General features: G+C 31.3%; 2 protein-coding genes across 2 annotated transcripts in view; both read right to left on the minus strand.

Annotated features, from left to right (window-relative positions):
• Nucleotides 1-4,106: 4,106 nt before the first annotated feature.
• On the minus strand, nt 4,107-13,314 carry LOC110020204 (protein PIN-LIKES 3-like). The gene is made up of 11 exons (XM_020718222.1): nt 13,243-13,314; nt 11,751-11,914; nt 10,757-10,836; nt 10,049-10,173; nt 9,416-9,537; nt 8,601-8,846; nt 8,290-8,382; nt 7,693-7,793; nt 7,348-7,406; nt 5,228-5,422; nt 4,107-4,231 (listed from the first exon to the last, which is right to left on the minus strand). The coding sequence occupies exons 2-11, from the start codon at nt 11,883-11,885 to the stop codon at nt 4,107-4,109; spliced, it is 1,281 nt and encodes a 426-aa protein (XP_020573881.1). The 5' UTR covers nt 11,886-11,914; nt 13,243-13,314.
• Nucleotides 13,315-14,982: 1,668 nt separating this feature from the next.
• Nucleotides 14,983-19,009, minus strand: part of LOC110020211 (protein PIN-LIKES 3-like) — a 10,655-nt gene continuing 6,628 nt past the window's right edge. Inside the window, exons 10-11 of the mRNA XM_020718235.1 lie at nt 15,289-15,362; nt 14,983-15,090 (exon numbers count right to left, since the gene is read on the minus strand). Of these exons, the coding sequence (XP_020573894.1) occupies nt 14,983-15,090; nt 15,289-15,362 (182 nt within the window). The remainder of the gene's footprint in view (nt 15,091-15,288; nt 15,363-19,009) is intronic.

Here is a 19,009-nt window from a genome sequence, read left to right on the forward strand (position 1 = left end):
AAACTTTACTACAATAGATCATAACTTTTATATAGTACTAAAATTACTTGAAGACAAGTAATAGTTAAGTTTGGGAGATTTTGACCAAAGAAAAATATGTTGAGATTTTCATACCTATTTTACACTATTTTTTATGATATTACACTTTAAAGAAAAATATTTTTGATGTTTTGTTGTAGGAATGATGAATTAGGTTCATTGGAGCAAAAAGATGAAAAAAAGAGCGAATTTTGAGCGAAAATGACCAAAATGTGAAGATTTGAACTAGGGCGCCGACGTCGAGCCCAACGGTGCCGACGTCGGACTTTTCCTGAGACTCCACCCCGAGCCCCCAGCCAAATATTTAAAAAGGCCCGCCGACGGCACCCTCGAGGCTGTCGACGACGAGATCGACGGATATGTCCAAAAGTGCATTGAATGTGGACGATTTTTGGAGGGATGCGTAGGCAACTCTTGGGAAAACTCTTCTACATCTTTAAAAGAAGATTTTGGCCAAAAATCAGAGAGAAGAGAGGTTCTGGAGGTTAGAGAGATTCCTGTAGTGTGTAGAGAGTTTACTTTAGAGTCTAATTGTGAGGAATTCTTCGAGAGATTGTAAGAGTGGAAGGAAAGTGAGAGATTTCTTCCTCCTTGTCGCTTCGAAGAGGAATTCTGTGTGTTGTAAGGAAAGAAAGAGATTCATAGGAACTTTGAGGAGTTTGCTTGGGGAGGAATTAGAGATAAGTGTTATTTACTTATTTTAGTTTGTATGACTTTGCTTTTATATATGAATTCCGAGTTTTATTGTGTCTTCCCCATGAGTTCTGAGTAGTTTTCTCTGTCTTTCTCCTTGTCTTAAGATTTATGAAATGGTGAATTGAATTGGTTGAGCCATGAAAATGTTAAAGAAGTTGTGATGATCTTTTCACTTCGATCTTAATTTAATTTCAATCCGGTCAATTGATTTGTTAAAATATGTTGAGTTTTACAATTAAAGTGAAAATTACATCCAAGATTCAGGGAGATCAAAGCCCTTGGAAATTGGGTGCAAATAAATAGGGAATTACTATTATCGGGCGTAGAATTGGAGATTTTATAGTGACATACTAAAATCTCCAATTTGGTCCTATCGTTTAGGTGCTGAAGTATAGATGTTAGCCCTCAGGCGAGGGGAACGTGAGAGCTTCGTAGTAAGAGCCGGAATCCTCCCAACCTAGCCGCAGATTCAGTAAACAAGCGTAGGATTAATCAATGTTCTTTATGTCTGGACCAAAGGGTAAAGAGTATGTATGCTCTTATTTGACACAATATAATTTAAACTGATTCACTTTATTCATTCACTATAATTTCTTGACAAGGGGAATGATATTTTCTTATATATTGAATTTCACATTAAAAACTTTATTAGTAGAATTAGTTATTTAAGAGTTATTAAAATTACATATTTATTTCAATTGCCTATTAGTGACAGATAAGCAATTTGAATTATACTGTTATGATTAAGTAGTGATTTTCTAAAATCTTAGTTCGTAGTTCTAATATTACTCCATATGGGATCAATATCTAGGACTCCATTAGAGCCCTATTTTACTTAAGTGATATGTATACTCGCGTTGATAAATGTGACTTTACTATTATTGAATATTATATATATACATCTTTATCAAATTTATAACTGTTAAGTTTTTGCTGTCGTTGCTGAGGAATTAAATCTTCTAGCAGCAGTATTAAATACTTGTATTTTTAAGCATATATAAAGTCGTTGTCAGGTCCAAATTGTTGAACATCAGAAATCAAGCAGAGGAACTTTTTCTATGGGTGTTGGGAGAAGGTCAAGTTAACTTTTGGTTAGATAACTGTGTTAGCAATGGGGAGAAGCTTGAGTGTCTTACCTCCAACCCCAACTTTAACTGTCAGATCAGAGATTATTGGTCTGCTGATCAGTGGAACTGCATAATGCTTAATACTGTACTATCCAATGAACATGTTAGATGGGTCAAGGATACTCCCTTCACATCTAATTTCAAAGACAAAATTGTTACCAAACAAGCTCATTCCCAGAAATTATCTGCCAACATTTATCATCACTTTTTTAACTGGAATCAGATGACTTGGGGAAAAGCCATTTGGGGTAAAATTCTAACCCCTTCTATGTCCTTCTTCTGTTGGAGACTGTGACACTCTTTACTTCCTACTGATGAAATTTTAAAGATGAAGGGGCTGAGAGGGCCTTCTATCTGCCCATTATGCTATGCTTCTGAAGAAACTTTGGATCACTTATTTTTCACTTGTAATTTCTCCCAAGAAATCTGGTCAGGACTACTCAATCTTCTGAACATTGATACTTGCAACTTAAGTTGGTTTAAGTTTATTACTTGTTGGGAGGATTGACATAATAGTAAGCTTTTGGTGATCCCTTATTTGGTGGCATGGTTTATATGGATGTGCAGAAACCAAATCAAGTTTGATGAACACTTCCCTGGCCAAATTATGTGATCCTAAACTGCACCTCTTACATTCAAAAATTGATCAAGTATCACCACTTCCCTAATGTTATCAAGAATTGGACCCCATACAAGACCAATTCTCATCCACATAATTCCAGATTAATATTTTGGAGCCCCCCCTACTAGTGGTTGGATGAAGGTTAACACTGATGGCAGTTTCTCAAAAGATTATGCTGGTGTTGGGGGAATCTTTAGGAACTCTCATGGCACTTCCATCTTGTATTACACTGCCCCTATAGTGGCATTTGATGCTTTGGAGGCAAAATTTAGAGCTATCTACTGTGATATTAGAATTGCATACCATTGTCATTTGGGCCCCTTGCTTGTAGAAACAGACTTTACTGTTTGTATTAATATTTTGCTCCATGATGAAGCTTCTCCTTGGAATCTACTTATGTGGAAAAGCCAGTTGAAAGCCCTTATACACAGCTGCAGGGTGGAATTTACATACATCCCTAGGGAGGGCAACTGTCCAGCACACTGGCTAGCCTCCCAGGGAAGGAACACCGAGCAGATATATGTTGGGAATGCACTTACATCACACTTAACTTTCCTTCTTAATGGAGATAATATGACTCTCCCCTATTTTAAAACCTTGTAACAATTTTGTAGTATTATATATATATATGGAATAGTTCTAACATATATATATATTTATGGGAAATTACTTATCCAGCTATTTTATACCGAGATTTAAAATTCTCTATCACTGATAAAAATATATATTTCAATTTAAGATATAAAATTGATGGAGAAAAATAAAATTTAAGACAAATTTCTTATATTGGTTTTGGCGTCAACCGAAGCTTATTGAATGGAGCGATTATTCTGTGCGGACAACGCATGCGTGTGCTGTCCAATAAATTTTTTTTTTTAAAAAAAAATTTTAAGTGAGGCCCACTACATACATTTTTGGTAGAGATTGTATTTTCATTGTTTCACCGCACACATTTCTGCGCCGTGAACGTACGCAATAATTTTTCGATTGAATGGATGACTAAAGCTCGATTTATTGGCTCAAGCGGGAATAATTGCTACTGCAATATGATCGATGGACAAAAATTTTCTTGAATATTTATGATAATAGCATTGATATGCATAACTATAAGTCATATTTTATTATTTATTTATTTATTTATTTATTTGTCGAATTAATGAAATCCGCTAAAATCCGTTAAGAGTAGAGAAAGGGTGCTTAGCTGCTTAGTTCGTTATTTATTTTGAGTCAATTTCAAATCAATATATTTACATATCTAACATCTAAAATTTATTATTTTCATGCATGTATGACTGATTAATATCATAATCATATTAAAACATTTACATGAAATGATTTTTTTTTTTCTACATAAAAAATGGTAGTACACACATGCTTTTGATTTGATGTTAAGTATTTCAATCTTCAACAAAAAATTTAGCTGTTAAATATATAAATATTTGAAAAATAATTTGTATGTATGTACATGACCCAATAAAATGAACAATGAGCAATAATATTATTTGATGTCTTGCAATCATAACATCATGATTTCTGTTATTACTTTGATCTACATAAATAAAAGTAGCATTTTACTGAACTTTATAACTAAACAAGAATAAATGAATATAAAAAAATCTACATTAAATTGCTAGCCACATGAAAAATGCGGACCATAGAGGAAATAATAGTAAAGTTAAAGCATATGCCCAAAAGAATATGACTGAGCATTCACTTTCTCCAACACCAAAGAGTTGATAGATCACACCTGTCAACAACACAGTTGTAATATAAGTTAGTAAAATGTGTATCATGATCATATATTCCATAATATGTTTAAAAGTAAATTATTTAAAAATGGTGTGATTGTTTATTTATTTCAAATGTATAAAAATAGTCAATTTTAATACTTCAATTCATTTTTTAATTTATACTAAAATGATCTTATTTTTTATTTTAAAATTTCAAGTAAAATTATATAATGCACACATATACAATATTTCATTAATACTCATCCCATATTTTATATATATACTCACAATAAGAGTGCTAAGAGTATTTTTGTATTAACAAATTAAGATGTTTTTTTTATTCATTGCAAATTCACTTGTAAGTAATGCTATAGTATTAATATATATTAACTGTTAACTTTATGACATCAATCAATATCAATTTCATCAAAAAATTTTGTTGTTGGAGCATTTACATACATTTCACTTAACATCAATGTATTTAAGAAGCCAACATTTAAATTTTACTTTTTATATTTTTACAATCAAAATATTTTAGATCAAATAAGAAATACCATTATTTTGAATTAAAAAAAAAGAAATGCACCATTTCATGCATATAATAAGGTGATATGCATATATATGTATGTACACATGTACCTACGTACGGCTATATGTATGTATAGGTAAAAACTGAAGTTTGTATTGGTGTATGTACGTGTGTATGTACGTGTGTATGTAAAAATTAAATTTTAGATGTTAGATGTGTAAATATTTAGAAATTAAGTATTATGGAAGTAAATCTTTCCTTATTTATTTGTTTAAAAATAAAATATTGGCCAACATTGTTGATATTTAGATGATAGTCTACTAGATAAAGAAGTGAAATAATATGTGAAATAAATAATCTGAGGGCACCATTTCAAAGTTAACTAAGCGAGCTTTACTATGATAGATACATCATTTACCTATATTGCTATAACACATTAATATTATGATAAAATCAAATAAACCAGAAAAAAAATTAATATTACCCATATTCATTGCAGGTGGAAGAGCATATTGCACCAACAAAACAAAATGATAGAGTGGATCTGGGTGAAGAATGCCAAAATGAATTGCTCCTTTAATTATACAAACACCCGTTAAAGGCAAAAGAAGAAATCGAACAATTACTACACCAACAATGGCTGAAATTTTGATATTGGAAAGGGGGGAGGTGGTTTTTGGTGGTTCTTAAAAAAAAAAAAAAAAAAAGAAATTCTGATAAATTAAATTCATAATTCGTGCACCTAATTATGTTGGCTAGCAAAGTGTCTTTGCACATATTTTTAAGACTTTAATTATATTTATAAAAAAAATGGCAATTGATGGAATAAGTGTGTTGAAATTATATCATCCATCATTTGTATGTTGTTGCACTTCATTAAGAGAGTGATTACAGCATAAGAAATTGTGATTAAATAACTTTTTTTACTTTAGTCGTAAATACTTTTAGCCCCGTCATCAAGGCTCACATTATTGAAAATAAGATTAAAAATTAAATATATAAATTGAGACTAAAAAAGCTTTTACACATTTAAAAAAATAATTACAGCTCAAAACTATAGTATGGTAGCCTATTGTTACAATTTTCTTAAGAAATATAAAAAAAATATCATATTTTGTCAAAAATAAAGCGTGCAATATCATATTTTAATTTTATTATGGTGAATTATTAAGGGTTTGTTTGGCGCAACTGTGGAGCTGCGGAGTGGTAGTGGGTTAGGATTGGATGATGGATTATTCCACATATATGGTAACTCCTCCTTTCGTGCCCTCCCCCCCTCGCCCTTGTCCGGCAAGCAATCTCTCTAGTGCTTCTTCTCCATACCTTCTATTCGCTCGCCGACACATTTGGATAGGGTTTTTTTGCTGCATTTTCCTCCTTCTTCCTCCGATATCCTTTTTCCCTCATATCTTCTTTGTTGATTTGCTCTATGAGTTGTATGGTATTTACACAAGGATTTTTTACATACAAAAAAATTGAGACTTGCATTTTTTTTTTCTTTCTTTGGTGGCCACAACCACATTGTTACATACAAAACAACATATGTTATACGATTGTTTGAAAGGTTTGCGGTCTTTGGTTGATGCATTCATTTCGTGGTTTTTACGTTAGTTTGTTTTTTGGGAATGATTACATACCTATCAAACAAGTCTTCGTTTTGGCTTTTTTTTTTCATCTTCCTACTTTGATTTGTGATATGTGAATGCAAATTTAAGAAATGGTTGGAGTAATATTTAAATTGGTTAAACATGGATTGGGATTTCATCATCATTTTTTATATTTGAGTAGAACCATTGAGAAAGGATATTGGAGGGTTGACCATTTGTTCAGATCCTTTCCTTACTTTCATATTACATGGTTCAGTATTTGATGATTTCGAGTGCTCCTTTTTCTAATGGAAACTTACAATTTTACAATCCAATACACAATTCTTATATGTTTATATTCATAATAGTTGATTCCATATTTTGTTGTTTGAGGGATAATGATAGTAGCTCGTGCGTATTTAACTGCTTCACCACAGTTTCCCTACATTGTTTATTTGGTTTAGCGGATTTCAGTGTTGCATGCATGAATATTAAAGCTATTGTGTGAGATATGTAAATTCAATATAATTGTGTGTTGTGTATCTAAATGGACCTTGTTGGATGATTGAATTATGTCGGATTGGTGTCTGACATTTGGATGAAATTTTTTTAAAAGAATTTTTGAGAGAAAAAGAGGTTTTGGATGATAGGATTATTTGGGGGAAAAATAATTGACTCCTAAGAAGGCCCACTACTCACGTGTTTATATTCATGATATTTATTTGCACTTATATGAGATTTTTAGAGAAATTTATAAATATTACACCGACTTCTCATTTGTAAACAATAGTCCAATACAGAAACATAATGATCATTTATTCAGAAACAGCTGCAGCATATCTATTTTCAAACTGCAAAAAATAAACATATAGCTAGCTTATCCGCAGCAGCTTTCTTCTAGAGCTACTGCGCAACAACTTATTAATAAGCTGCAACTGCCCTAAACAGACCCTAAATGACGTTTTAATATGATATTAATTAATTTATAAAAGAAAATTTTCATTCCCTAGGGCATTATACATACCTTTGACAAGATTTCCTCCCATTATTAAAGTAGTTGCAGGAACAGCTCCATCACTGTGATTGACAAAAACAGAAAAATTATATTACTATTATTATCAGTCTTATACCAATTATTTGGGTTTGATGATTTCATGGTCCAATATTATCATTATTCAGTACCATTAAATACTTCATGAGAATTAAAGCCTAATTTGTATTTAAAAATCGAAGACAACACTTCATTGAACTATACGAAATTAATTACATTACACCACGTTAATTTTACTCCAAAAAAAGTTAGATAATGAATGAATTTATTATAATAATGTTATAATAAGCCTATGATAATTAAGTAACATACCCCAACAAACTAAGGGCACCTTGAAGGGAACGAAGAGGTGCATTTTCACCTACTAGTGCCCTTCGGAAAGGAGAAACGACCCCAAATGTAAGTCCAATAATCTGCATAGTAAATTAAGTAATTTTTAAAAATAAATAATTTTTAAAAACAAAATAACATTTTTATGATATAGACATGATGATCCCTCATGTTAGGAGACATCAATGTGTTCAAATATGCACCATGCAGGTCCACGTCTTAAATATTTTTATTTTACATTGTGTTGGTAATATACTAGTCCTTAATATCTATTATTTATATACAATTTTTGCAATGCCATACTGAATGAATGTTATTATTTATATTCAATTGTTGTCAGTCTCTCAAATGGAATGAGCTTGATTTAATAACATAAGAACCAAATTCAAAGTTGTCATACTGTCATAAGTTGAACTCAAATAAAATATGAGTTTTACATGACAAATTCAAATGACAGAAAATTATTTCTTAATAAAATTAAATAAAAAAGCTGCTAAGAATAATTTGACTTTGAAGAAATTCTAAATTAGATTATGTCACTATGAAACTAATCAATGTCATTAAGTGTTGTTAACATACCGCTCCAAATATTGATGGGGTAAACAACCTCCTCAATGCTATGACCGCTGGCCTCTCGGAGAGTGATTTTGTCATTTTCATTAATGATTGGACCTGAAAAAAATTAAAAACATTAAATGGATGCATTATACATATGCAATAATCTATTTGAATTATAAAAAATATATTATTGTGGAAGAAAAGCAAGTTATCTCAACCTAGTTAATTTATAAAAATATGTTGGATAATCCAATATATGCTGTAAAAATGCAGCACTATTATTTTATGATTTTATATAAGTAATATTTAAATGAAAAAAAAAAACCTATTACCTTGCTATTTGTTGAAGGCTCGCTAAAATTGGTGCCTGAGGTTTCTTGAATAATTTCACCATTAGTAGAAAATGAGTCTTTAGTATCAAACCAAACGGAGTCATTTTCACGAGTTGTTGTCGTCCCTTCCTCTATAGACATTGGTGATGATGATTCTTGTTGGATGATCTTCATCTTTTCTTCTTCAAATCCCATTGATAATCTCACGGCGTTGTAGACATATGACCAAAAGATCATATCGCCTATCTGAAATATTTTCAAAAGACTTAAAACTCACATTTTATTATTATTGCATAAATACACATTTATATAACTTGCATTATTTATTGTAAATAAAAATCCGGACACGTAGGTAGAAAAGGAAAATCATAATATCTACACACAAATATACAAATATGGAAATTAGAACATTCTCTGCACATAAAACCCAAAACCTCATTAACACAAATCTTCTTTGAACATGCATTAAAAAAAAATGCAACATTTAAATTTTTTGGTTATGTTGATTCTCAAAGATTAACATTGTGATATTTTCTTAATCTGCCAGTGGAGTAGTGTCCTGGAGAAACGCCAAATAGATTTTGATTGTTACTTTCACTTTGAAGGTTGAATTTGTGTCCTATTTTTGAGGCAACTTCTCATGAAGTATGTCTGAAGAATGTCTAACAAGTTATCTAAAATAAAATATAATTATTTGTTATTTGTATTAAAACATCAAAACATTGATTATAAAATAATAAAAATAAGGTGTACTGATAATTTATTTAATTTCTAAGAATAAAATGTAGTCTTTAAAAAATATAGAAAAGACTTACGCCCATGGACAGTGAAGCGTAGGCCAAAGCCTGGGAAGTGCATGAGTCTGGGTTACCAAATGGTCTTCCACTTTCTTTACAAGTAGCTGGAATCACAATGTGAAGCATGACACCCAGATTTCCTGTACATTAAAGATTTTTAATAACTAATTAGTAAATCACTAATATAATTAGATTGCCCAACCTGAATTATAAAAATCACTTAATGACAGTAATTTTGTTTAGATAAACGATGAGTCTTAATTAAACTCTAATTCGGATAGATTTATGGTTTTTTTTAATTTTTAATTTATTAATTTTTAATTTGCATATATAAGCTGTTAAAAGTTAATATATGCACATTTTTTATTTCTCAACTATGGACAAATCTTCAACTCTTCACATAATTTTTTAGTACTATTTTGTTTCAATTAAATAAATGTCTCCTTATTTCTCTAATATTATAATTTTTCTATATATATTTATTTGAATCTTATCATACATTCAATTAAATATTCTCATTTCTATTTCACTCTACAAATTCTAAATTACACTAAATTTAGAGTATTTGAAACCAAATTTTTTAATTTTACACAATTTTAGCAGAAAAAAAAATATTATTATTATTTTTTCATTGCATATTGCCAACTTTACCTGAAGCACAACAACCAATAATAAGGCCTCTTAAATTGGAAGGAACATTGCTAATTTTGTTAAATATCCATCCAAATGCTGAACCAATAATGAAGGTAAGAAGAATGTTGATAGGCATAAACCATCTGTGTATGAAAGTTATGAAAAATAAAAAGAAAACAAAACAAAATGTCACTGTTTATTTATCCAAGGTGTAAAATGGTTAAATAAGTTATCTCTCTTATACACTAATAACATATCCTGTTTTAAGAATTCTTAATTACAAATTGAGACATTTTAAGTTAAAAAATAAATCAATTTTATATCTATTAAATTAATAATTTATCACACATATTTATTTTTTAAACTTAACTCCACTTGAAAAATATTTTAATGAAATAAAACATTTTATGATCAAAGTAAATCTAAAATAATTATTTAATTAGCAAGAGAAAATATTATTTAAAAAATTTAAAACTTTCTTTTACATAGGATTTTTCTAAAAGGATATAAATTAGCTAAAGTAATAAAAAAAAAAACAATAGTTATAAGCTAAAATAAGATAATACATAAATCAGATGTATTATGAAAAAGAAATATAAATATATTTAAAAATTATAATGTAAAATAAAAAATATATAATTTTTATTTCAAATGGAAACTTTGAAATTTTTTGGATAAAGTATTAAATTTTTTCTTAAAATGTGGTTTGAGATAGATGAAACTTACGTTGAAGCCACACTTTTCAAAGTGAAAGTGGAGGATAAATTGTTTGTCACAAGTGAAGGGTTTAGTACAAAATATACAACCTGTTAATTAAAGATTGCTATTAGCATTTTCAAAATAAACAAACTAATGCATAAAATCACAATTAAAACTAACAAAAAAAATGCATGCAAAACAAAATAAGCAGAATAAAAGATAGGGCAAAATGAGTTATATTTATGTCTCAATTAAAGATTTTACATCTGAAAAACTCTTAGGGTTTAAATAAAATATATTATTTATAAGAAATTAATATAAAATAAAATCAAATGATAAGAAAAGATGCAACATAGCTTTCTAAAAACAGATCATCGATGAACGGTATTTAAAAATTTAAATAATATATTAAAATCTCTGTGCTTTAAACTATTAATAAAAATATGTTTAATTTATTCTTGTTGGCTACCTTATTTTACTTTTTATCACAAAATTTTCTTGGGGTTTACCAAATCTACACCGAATGAAAAGAAAATCAATTATATTGCATATGTTTTTGGGTGTTTCATATTTTTTGTGGGCAAATGAATTTTGGATGTTTCATATCTTATACCAAGCTCTTTAATTTGGATGTTTCATATTTTATTTCAGCATGGCATTGGTGGTTAGAGTCAAATCAATTATATTGCTAAATAAAAATAAATATAATTTTCTATATCTTTATACATTTTATAAAAATCCAGTTGAAAAATACACATGCTAAACTTGTTTATTTAATATAAAAAAAATGTATTTAAATATATTGATATATTTTATATAAAAACAAGATTAATTTAATTTTAATACTTATATATTTTTTTTTGTAACGCATCAGGAAACATGCATGCTTGCGTAATTGTTTTCTAATTAACATTAAAATCACGGCATTTTGACAAATGGCAGTCAATTAATTAAAATAACAAATGTTGCATTAAATAATTATTGTTAAAATGTGAAAGAAGAAAGGCAATTAAAGTCATACCGCGTTTATGTTTTTTCTGGCTTCCTCAGTTAAGACACCAATGGAAGGAAGAGCTATAAATGATCCAACGCCGGTTACAATGAGCATCTTCAGAACCGGAATCCATGCCGCAATAAATAGTTCAATAATCTTCATTTCTCCCAATTTCTCTTCTTCTTCTTCTTCTTCTTCTTCTGTCAAATAAATATCATTTGCTAAATTCTTCTTCTTTTGTCCAAAAAAATGAAATTTGTTAATATTACTTGCACAAAAACTTATAATACAACGACTAAATATAAATATTATCTACTTTTCTAACATTTTTATAGCTTATGCTTCATGCCCTAAAAAATTCATGTGTTTTAAAGCTTTGATAAGTCAATTTAGGTTAAGATGTTTTAACTCATCTTTTCATGAGGATAATTTTAAAATAATGGTAATTGTGTATTTTTATGTAAAAATTGAAATTTTGGTGATAGATATGTAAATCCATGGCAAATGAGTGATACGTATGTAAATATTCCTTCCAAGTTTTGTGCCGCCCAAGGCTGTCGCTTTTTGGATGCGATCAAGCAACATGGTATTGAAACTACAGAGAAAGTGTAAAATCTTCAAACAATTCTTATGATAGATTTTTAAATTGGAAGATGCTTTGCAGGACTTTGACACCTCTTGTTTTCTCGTTGAAACAATCTCTTTGGAATTATCTTTAGAGTTGAAAACCATATAATTAATTATAATCTATAACAGATTAATAGCAAATGATTTGAGTTTCATTATTTTTTTGTGAAAATTTAATAATAAGAATAATAATCATCATCATCATCATTCAATTCAAAAATATCAAATAAATTAAATACTCCATTTCTCTTATAAAAATCACAAAAGATTGTCTTATTACATAAAGGTATATATATATACTTTAAAATGAATACTTACATAAATACTACTCAGTTCAAATGTATTTACATATATAACATCTAAAGTTAATTTTTTCATAAATGTCATCTTATATATGTATGAAACTATGCATTCCATATTTTAAGAGTCAAAATAACTGTATTTTTGATGCGACATGAATGATTTGGGTGAGATAAATGCAGGAAGTAAGGTTAGGTTTTAGGCATGTAGTTACATAGGGATTTGTTGGCATGAATGTAAATTTCGCATTTTAAATATGATAAAATTTATTTTTTCTTGTTTAATATATGCAAATATAAAATTTAGTATATATTTTAAAGAAATTTACAGTTTTAAAATTTATATTCAAACTAAACTAAACCTAGCAATTGGAGTTCATTATTCCTCCAACCAACTAAATGATCCCCAAACTGACGATAGAAATCAGAGTTGGCACCAATTATAAAACTTATTATCTTCATTCTTCTGAGCTCGAATATAGCTTTTGTTTCAGAAACCCAATAAAAAACAAAACTTAAAGAAGGGAAAAAAGAAATGTTGAAGAAATGAACTGAAATGAGTTTAACTCCTAAGAGCTCTGATTCTGAAATACCTCTAAATGCAACCCTAAATAATTAGGAGCCTCAGATCTTAGAAGAAGAAAGCGGATACTTCTGTGTTATTGGGCACTTGCAATGAAAGTTTGAAGAAGGTGGCTCTTTATTTATATATGGGCAAAGGACAGTTGTCGCAGCACCCGTGTTTTCGCTTTTCTTTTTTAATTGTTTGTACTGCTAAACATCTTTCTCGTTGACATGTAATATCAAAATACAGAAAAACTTAAAAGATTTAAAATGTCCGATTTACATACAACCGCGTAATTCTTCTTATGGATTGACATATCAATATTCTAAAATTTGATATGTATTTAAATAATAATTCAGTGTGACGGTTAAATTAAAAAAATATGTATAAAAGTATATATTTTATTTTAAAAAAAATATTATTTATTTATTTAAAGTTTTGATGTGATGTTTAATATTTGAGCGGTTTATATTTAAATACCAAAGTTTGGAAGTTGGATTTGCATTAACGTAACAATTATGTGATATGTATGTAAACCCCAGATTTGAAATTGGATTTAAGTTTGTTAGTGCACGCCTAACCCCTCCCCATAAGGGTTGAGGAGGTTGGCTTTGACATGGCCACCTCTGTAGGTGGCGTGACCATGCTGCAAGACAGAGCCCGCAACGTAATTACGCTATGGGACGGCGTGATCACGCCACACGAAAATCTATGACATATTGACATCGTGGGACGGCGTGACCACACCGACCTCCATGGGCAGGGCGGCGCATGATTTCAAAATTTGGCCTGGCAGCTCTATGGAAGCATGCCTTCTAGAAGCTGAATTTGCAGGCTTTTCGTGGACTTGAGGTGATCTCCTTTGGCTTGTAAAAAAACTTGGGGATTAACCACTTTTTTGGCATGTTCTAAATGCCATCCATTATCCAATTTTTGGCCTAATTCAGAGGCACTTTTGGGATTTTCAAGGGAAGGCTAGTTTAACCTTGCCTCTCTACCTCATTCTCATCTATCAAAACTCGTTCCATCTCATTTCAATTTTGGAGCTGGTTAGAAGAGCTTGGGAGAGCATAAGAGAGAGCTTCATCTTCCCCTTGGAGATCTTGGAGGTGCCATGGAGTGTCTTCTTACATATGGAGACTTTAGAGCTTGAAGCAAGAGAGGAAGGCTCTTCATCTTCCCCAAAAGGAGAGCTAAGGAGTTGATCACCTTCTTCTCCTTCTTCATCTTCAACCTTCTTCTTCTTCTTCTTCATCACCAACTTTCTCCACCAATTGCTTTGAGTGTATGAGGAGTTTCTTAGAAGAGGAAGAGCTTATCTAGCGGAGGAGATCTTCTTCGAAGATCACCGAAAATCTCACTGGAGTTCCGAAATTTGGTGTAACCTCACCGTAACCACTTTCTAGTCTTCTTCATCCCATGAAGGTTGTGAAGGAGAGAAGCTCGAGACCTTGCCAGAGCATCACTGGAGCAAACTCGGAGCAAGGAAAAGCAAAGAGAACAGATCATCAACCTTTGTGGCGGTGAGATTTTCTGAAAACCCTCATGCTTTCTTTCTTAGCCAAACCTAGGAGTAGTTTTACTAGGTGTTGTGGGCCTTTTTGGCCTCCCACATGAGTAGATAAAATAAGAGGTAGAAGGAAGTTTTGCTTAAGCGGCTCTTTTATCTACTGCTTATTTCACATCTATATAGCCTATACAATTCTATTTGTACTGCTCCACATCTGAAGTGAAATCATAACAAATTAGGAGAAAATAACTTAATGAGTCATCTAACAGATGGGGAGGCATGAAAGTATTTTGATTGCTCATATCCTGAGTTTGCTATGGAGGCACGTAACATTCGCCTCAGCTTATACTCTAATGGCTTCACACCCTACAATCAGATAACATCACCATACAATATGCTATCTGAGATGTGTACGACAATTCTTTTCTTCTTTCTGACACTTGATTATATTTGTTCCCAGTAGCTCTAAAGGAGGATTGATGTATATCGGCAGTTGTTGATAGATAACGTACATTTTTTTTGGAAAAGAGGTGTCATGAAGTACGAGGTATTTGTGAAACACACTTTTCTGATGAGAGCAGCATTAATGTGGTTAATAAGTGATTTTCCTGCACATGGAATGTTGCCTGAGTGGAGCACTGCGGAAAAGTTAGCATGTTCATTTTGCATGAATTCATCCAAGACATTTATGCTTTAGCATAGCAGGAAGAATTCATTGTTTGATTGTCACCGTGTGTTTCTAGATTTCGAACAACACTTCACGAGGAAAATGAATGCATTCAAAAGGAACAAAATTGAGAAATTATCGACACCTCCAAGAATATTTGAGGAAGATATAATGCAAATTATTAATGACATCCCAAAGATTAATATATGTTCTGACCTTTCTTCACATCATTCACCCATATTTGGCGTCACTCATAATTGGACAAATAAATGAATTTTTTGAGATCTGTCATACTAAAAGGATAACATGATAAGACTTAAATTGGAAGTCATGCACAAAGAAAAAAAAATTATTTTCATAACAACATCAACATTGTGATGGATGTTAACAAAAACTAGCAATAACATGAATGTCAAACTTAATTTGAAGGAGATATGCAAAAGGTGGGAGATGGAGATCCAAGAAACAACTGTCGGCAAGATCATCAAGCCCAAATCGAAATATTCCCTTACTTTGTCTCAACGAAGAACAATTTGTGAGTGACTCCAATCACTAAAAGTTTTGAGTGGATATGCTTCTAATTTGAGCAGTTGTGTTAATGTATGTAGAAAAAATTATTTGGAGTAAAAAATCATGACTATCATAATTTTCTACAAAATTTGATATCAACTGCAATTAGTTGTTTACCAAGTGAAGTCCTTAATCCTTTGATTGAAATTAGTTTGTTCTTGCAGGATCTAGCATAATCAGTGTAATTTTATAGAAATAATTCTCCTAGTGCACCGAGTATGAAGCACACATCTGGCACAACTTCGAGCGCAAGGACGACGATCGGCTACGAGACATGTTCAATGATATAAAAAATTGAGGCAGATTCCTTTGTGGCTTGGGGAGAATGATTTTGCCAAGCTGCTCAAGGGCTGGGATTCTCCAGAGTAGCAGAAGAAGAGAGAGCAGGCAAAGTAAAATAGGCAGTTGGACTGTGGAAGCATAAGACCTTTCAAGCATACTGGTGGGGCGCTCTCACAAATATAACACAAACAGAGGCTGATAAGATTTTATTCCTGCTTTAAATTTTTCTATATATCAAATATATATTCTAACTATTTCGTTATATGGATAAACTGTGATAATGGGATTAGAGCCCTTGCTTGCCGATGTATATAAGCACACTCATAAAAGGCAGTTTGATTAGTCTTGGATCGACGACATATCCCAAGCGACCCAGATAACTCACGAGCTGAAGTAGTTTGATGTTAATGCATGGAACAGTTTATATTTTTTTTTTTCAGGAGAGATTCCAACAGTTGAAAGATAACTGATCTCATGCGCAGGGAAGGAAAATTGATCCCATGCGCAGGGAAGTATAACTATCTGAGATCATGATCCTTCCGAGTACGGCCTATGGAGGGAGGCTGCTGGAGGGAAGAAGAAGGGTCGAGTCTACGGGCTCGGGTCACATGCGTTTGCCTATGATGCTCACCCCTCCCCCGGTGCATCTGCAACCTCTATCTCGACAACACAGAAGAAGGAAGTCTCGAGGTGTGTTGCTGCATTTGCTACTGATAGGAGGTCTGTTTCACTCATATGAGGTCGAAGTAGGAGGAAATATGGAAGTCAAGCTGAAGGCTGAGTTATTTCAACAATAGATGAGACAACATGGCAAGCTAGCATTGGAAGAGGACAAAAGAGGTAGAGGACGAGGATGAGGAGATAGAAGTGGAGGATTAGCAGGGATATTTTTTTTAATGATTATATTGTACATTTGAATATATATTTTTCTGTGAACAATGTTGTATTTATGTTAGACTAAATGCATTTTGTTTATTTGGTTATTTTATTGGATAATTTGATGTTGGAATGCTATTTTAATTCATTAAATTCTTGAGAAGATAAATTAAATGTTGTGATTGCAGGTGTGTTAATGTAAATACGAAAGTAGTAATTTTTTTTGCTGATGATACAAGTTTCTGAGAGCTTACCGGCGGTTTGAATACTACTCTTTGCATATTAGTAACCATAATCGACGGTTAGACGATGAACTTATTTACTGATGCATCATTGACACCAAACCGAGTCGGCTTGCCTACGTCAGTCGGCTTGCCTACTAAGAAAACGACGGTCGCGACACTTTTTAGACTGCTCTTTTGTCTGTTATCAAAATCAACTCATCATCGACACCAAACCGATGATGAGCCTCCGTAAAAAAAAGTGACGGTCGCAACACTTTTTTGATGCAAAGGCTGTCAGTTTTTTATGAAGAAACATTCATCGATTATATGGACTGATGAAAACTGACGCTTTCGAATTACTCAAAAAAGTGCTGATAAAATTTAGTCGGTTATGCATCAGTAATTTTATGCAGTCCGAATATTAGTCGGTTTGAAAATTATCAATAAGCATTTAGCTGAGACCTTAAAATAGTCGATGAGCTGCCGAAATTATTAAAAGCAATTGTATTTCTCTAAATAACCAATGAAATGTAGCCGTCAAAAAAGAGCATTATTCCTGTAATGATTTCTGACCCGAGATAAAATAAACATGTCCCATTTTCTTAGGGTAGTAGAAAATTTTCTTGGTAACGTTGATCCCCAGATTAGTGCAAGTATCGTTTCATAATTGGATACATTTCGAGGTGATTGATATTCTTGATGTTGTGTTCCATCACAAATGAAAATTTTCCAAACTCAATGTGTGGTCCGCACTTTTTATCTCCCCTATAAAACATATAGCCTTTGATAAAGACATATTAAGTATACTTATCTTCTATATTACATGTTAATATCTTCTGACTTGGTTTGACGTGCTAATGACTCGAGTCAGCATGTTATTTTGTACAATATTCAGTGGAGGATAAACTTTAAGTGATGGGACCAATCAAGAGCACTTCATCAAGACTTCTTTAGAATTCTCTTTCTACATAAGTCCATTGATTTCAATATCAATATTATTATGCTCATGCATGAAATGTGTTTGCTTTCCACGAGGAAGAAGAGCTCAAAAATCATATAAAAAGTATTAATATATTTTTTAACTGGAAATTATTTCTCTTCAGCTATTTTATACTGCGATTAAAAATTCTCTATAACTGGTAAGATTATATTTTTAAAATTTATACTTCAATGCAAGACATAAAATTGGAGGACAAATATCTTATATTGGTTTTGGTCTCAATCGAAGTTAATTATATTGCTAAAGCTTTATTTATTGGCTCAAGTAGCAGTGCTTGCCACGGCAATAAGATCGATCTAGCCAGGTTTTCTTGAATACTTACGATACTAGCGCTGATATTTCTTTGTATGACATTTTATAATATTATAACCATATTAAAACATATACATGAAAATGCATATTTCACACAAAAAAAAGTTAGCATACACAAGCTTTTGATATGATGTTAAGGATTTGGATGTTGAATTAGTAAAACAATCTTAGATGTTATGCATGTAAATACTTGAAAATTATTTTTTATTTATGTAAATCACTTAGTGAAATGAACAATCAGGAATACTATTATTTGATGCCTTCCAATCATAACCTGACAATTTCTATTATTACTATTGTTATTTTGACCCCCAATTAATGAACTAAGGTAAAAGGGCAATTTTGTAATGTGGC

The sequence above is a fragment of the Phalaenopsis equestris genome, unplaced genomic scaffold (genome assembly GCF_001263595.1).
Source record: "Phalaenopsis equestris unplaced genomic scaffold, ASM126359v1 Scaffold000002, whole genome shotgun sequence".
NCBI lineage: Eukaryota > Viridiplantae > Streptophyta > Magnoliopsida > Asparagales > Orchidaceae > Phalaenopsis > Phalaenopsis equestris.

Excerpts from the sequence above, each read along its gene's own strand:
- LOC110020204 (XM_020718222.1), bottom strand. The coding sequence starts at position 11,885 with ATGAAGATTATTGAACTATTTATTGCGGCATGGATTCCGGTTCTGAAG. Across the intron at positions 9,538-10,048 it reads TATTGGTTGTTGTGCTTCAG|GAAATCTGGGTGTCATGCTT; the intron begins GTAAAGTTGGCA and ends TTTAATGTACAG. Across the intron at positions 8,383-8,600 it reads AGCCTTCAACAAATAGCAAG|GTCCAATCATTAATGAAAAT; the intron begins GTAATAGGTTTT and ends AATTTTTTTCAG.